The sequence below is a fragment of the Galeopterus variegatus genome, unplaced genomic scaffold, assembly GCF_000696425.1.
Source record: "Galeopterus variegatus unplaced genomic scaffold, G_variegatus-3.0.2 Scaffold6683, whole genome shotgun sequence".
Taxonomy (NCBI): domain Eukaryota; kingdom Metazoa; phylum Chordata; class Mammalia; order Dermoptera; family Cynocephalidae; genus Galeopterus; species Galeopterus variegatus.
This window is the reverse complement of record NW_007732794.1, coordinates 112599-114773: the sequence shown is the minus strand read 5'-3', so window position 1 is coordinate 114773 and position 2175 is coordinate 112599. Positions and strand designations below refer to the sequence as shown.

The 2175-nt window shown below is 59.4% G+C and overlaps 1 protein-coding gene across 1 annotated transcript; it reads left to right on the top strand.

Annotated features, from left to right (window-relative positions):
• Positions 1 to 6: 6 nt before the first annotated feature.
• On the top strand, positions 7 to 1956 carry CHST2 (carbohydrate (N-acetylglucosamine-6-O) sulfotransferase 2). The gene is made up of 2 exons (XM_008591131.1): positions 7 to 1402; positions 1562 to 1956. Exon 1 carries the CDS (start codon positions 291 to 293, stop codon positions 1227 to 1229), a length of 939 nt encoding a protein of 312 aa, XP_008589353.1. The 5' UTR covers positions 7 to 290; the 3' UTR covers positions 1230 to 1402; positions 1562 to 1956.
• The last annotated feature ends 219 nt before the right edge of the window (positions 1957 to 2175 follow it).

Here is a 2175-nt window from a genome sequence, read left to right as displayed (position 1 = left end):
GCCCGGACCCCCGCACCCCGTACCACTCTCCAGCCGCCGCCGTCGGGGCAGCTCCCGCGGGGGTGGCGGGGGCCGCGGCCTCTGTGGGCAATGACACTCGGGGCGCCGGAGGCAGTGGGGACAAACGCCAGCTGGTGTACGTGTTCACCACGTGGCGCTCGGGCTCGTCCTTCTTCGGCGAGCTGTTCAACCAGAACCCCGAGGTGTTCTTCCTCTACGAGCCAGTGTGGCACGTGTGGCAAAAACTGTACCCAGGGGACGCCGTTTCCCTGCAGGGGGCAGCGCGGGACATGCTGAGCGCTCTCTACCGCTGCGACCTCTCCGTTTTCCAGTTGTATAGCCCCGCGGGCAGCGGGGGACGCAACCTCACTACGCTGGGCATCTTCGGAGCAGCCACCAACAAGGTGGTGTGCTCGTCGCCGCTCTGCCCCGCCTACCGCAAGGAGGTGGTGGGGCTGGTGGACGACCGCGTGTGCAAGAAGTGCCCGCCGCAGCGCCTGGCGCGCTTCGAGGAGGAGTGTCGCAAGTACCGCACGCTGGTCATCAAGGGCGTGCGGGTCTTCGACGTGGCCGTGTTGGCGCCGCTGCTGCGAGACCCGGCGCTGGACCTCAAGGTCATCCACCTGGTGCGCGATCCCCGTGCCGTGGCCAGCTCACGCATCCGCTCTCGCCACGGCCTCATCCGCGAGAGCCTGCAGGTGGTGCGCAGCCGGGACCCGCGAGCCCACCGCGTGCCCTTCCTGGAGGCCGCCGGCCACAAGCTGGGCGCCAAGAAGGAGGGTGTGGGCGGCCCGGCGGACTACCACGCGCTCGGCGCTATGGAGGTCATCTGCAACAGCATGGCGAAGACACTGCAGACGGCCCTGCAGCCCCCTGACTGGCTGCAGGGTCACTACCTGGTGGTGCGGTACGAGGACCTGGTGGGAGACCCCGTCAAGACACTACGGAGGGTGTACGACTTTGTGGGGCTGCTGGTGAGCCCCGAAATGGAGCAGTTTGCCCTCAACATGACCAGCGGCTCGGGCTCCTCGTCCAAGCCGTTCGTGGTGTCTGCACGCAATGCCACGCAGGCCGCCAATGCCTGGCGGACCGCCCTCACCTTCCCGCAGATCAAGCAGGTGGAGGAGTTTTGCTACCAGCCCATGGCCGTCCTGGGCTATGAGCGGGTCAACAGCCCCGAGGAGGTCAAAGACCTCAGCAAGACCCTGCTTCGGAAGCCCCAGCTCTGAGAGGGGTTCCAGGGAGATTGTTGCCCTGTGGAGACACCCACAGAGATTGTGGCCTGTTGGAACAAACACAGCCCAGACCCAAACTGAGGAAGCCCACATATCCTGTTATAGACAAATAATATAAATACCACGCAGGCACTTGCTGTCAGTGTTTCAAGTCACTGAATTTCAAGGGACAGCCACAACACACACACACACATCTCAGAAAAGGCACGACTTGAAAGCTCTGACCCGCTCTGGACCCCTCTCCCCTGCCTTTCCCCCCCGCTCCTCTCTCATTTCTTACCTTCTCCCGCACTTGCTGTCAGTGTTTCAAGTCACTGAATTTCAAGGGACAGCCACAACACACACACACATCTCAGAAAAGGCACGACTTGAAAGCTCTGACCCGCTCTGGACCCCTCTCCCCTGCCTTTCCCCCACCCGCTCCTCTCTCATTTCTTACCTTCTCCTCCACCTGCCTTCCATTCTCAAGTGGAACGTTGAGGAAATCAAGTTCCAGTGACCCAGATCTTGTTTACAAAATTGTCGTGGTATCTGTGAACGTGTCAGAGTAATTTGGATGTGGGGTTGGGGTGGGGTGGAGAAAGGGGGGCTGGTGTAGGAACAAAAAGCCCTACTGGGCATGACAAACCAAGGAGGCATTCTTCTAAAGTAGACTTTTGTGTAAAAAGCAAAGGTGACACGTGAGTGTTAATAAAGAAGATAATAAATAATGTTCTTTTTATATTTGGCTCCGTTACTTCGGATTTACCCCTGTGACTTGTCCTAGACAGCTTCAGATAGCATCTGCTTCCCGGCTGCCATCCCCTTTTCTCGAGGACAGCTAAATTGGGTGGGAGCGGCTTCTGCCTCCTTGACGATAACCTGGGAGTTGTTTTCTCACATGTAAGTCACAGCTTGTCAGGTGCCCAGGGATGGGGCGAATCTTCAAATTCTAAAGGCA

What these genes read in the sequence shown, in the direction of transcription:
- CHST2 (XM_008591131.1), top strand. Translation starts at nt 291, where the DNA reads ATGCTGAGCGCTCTCTACCGCTGCGACCTCTCCGTTTTCCAGTTGTAT.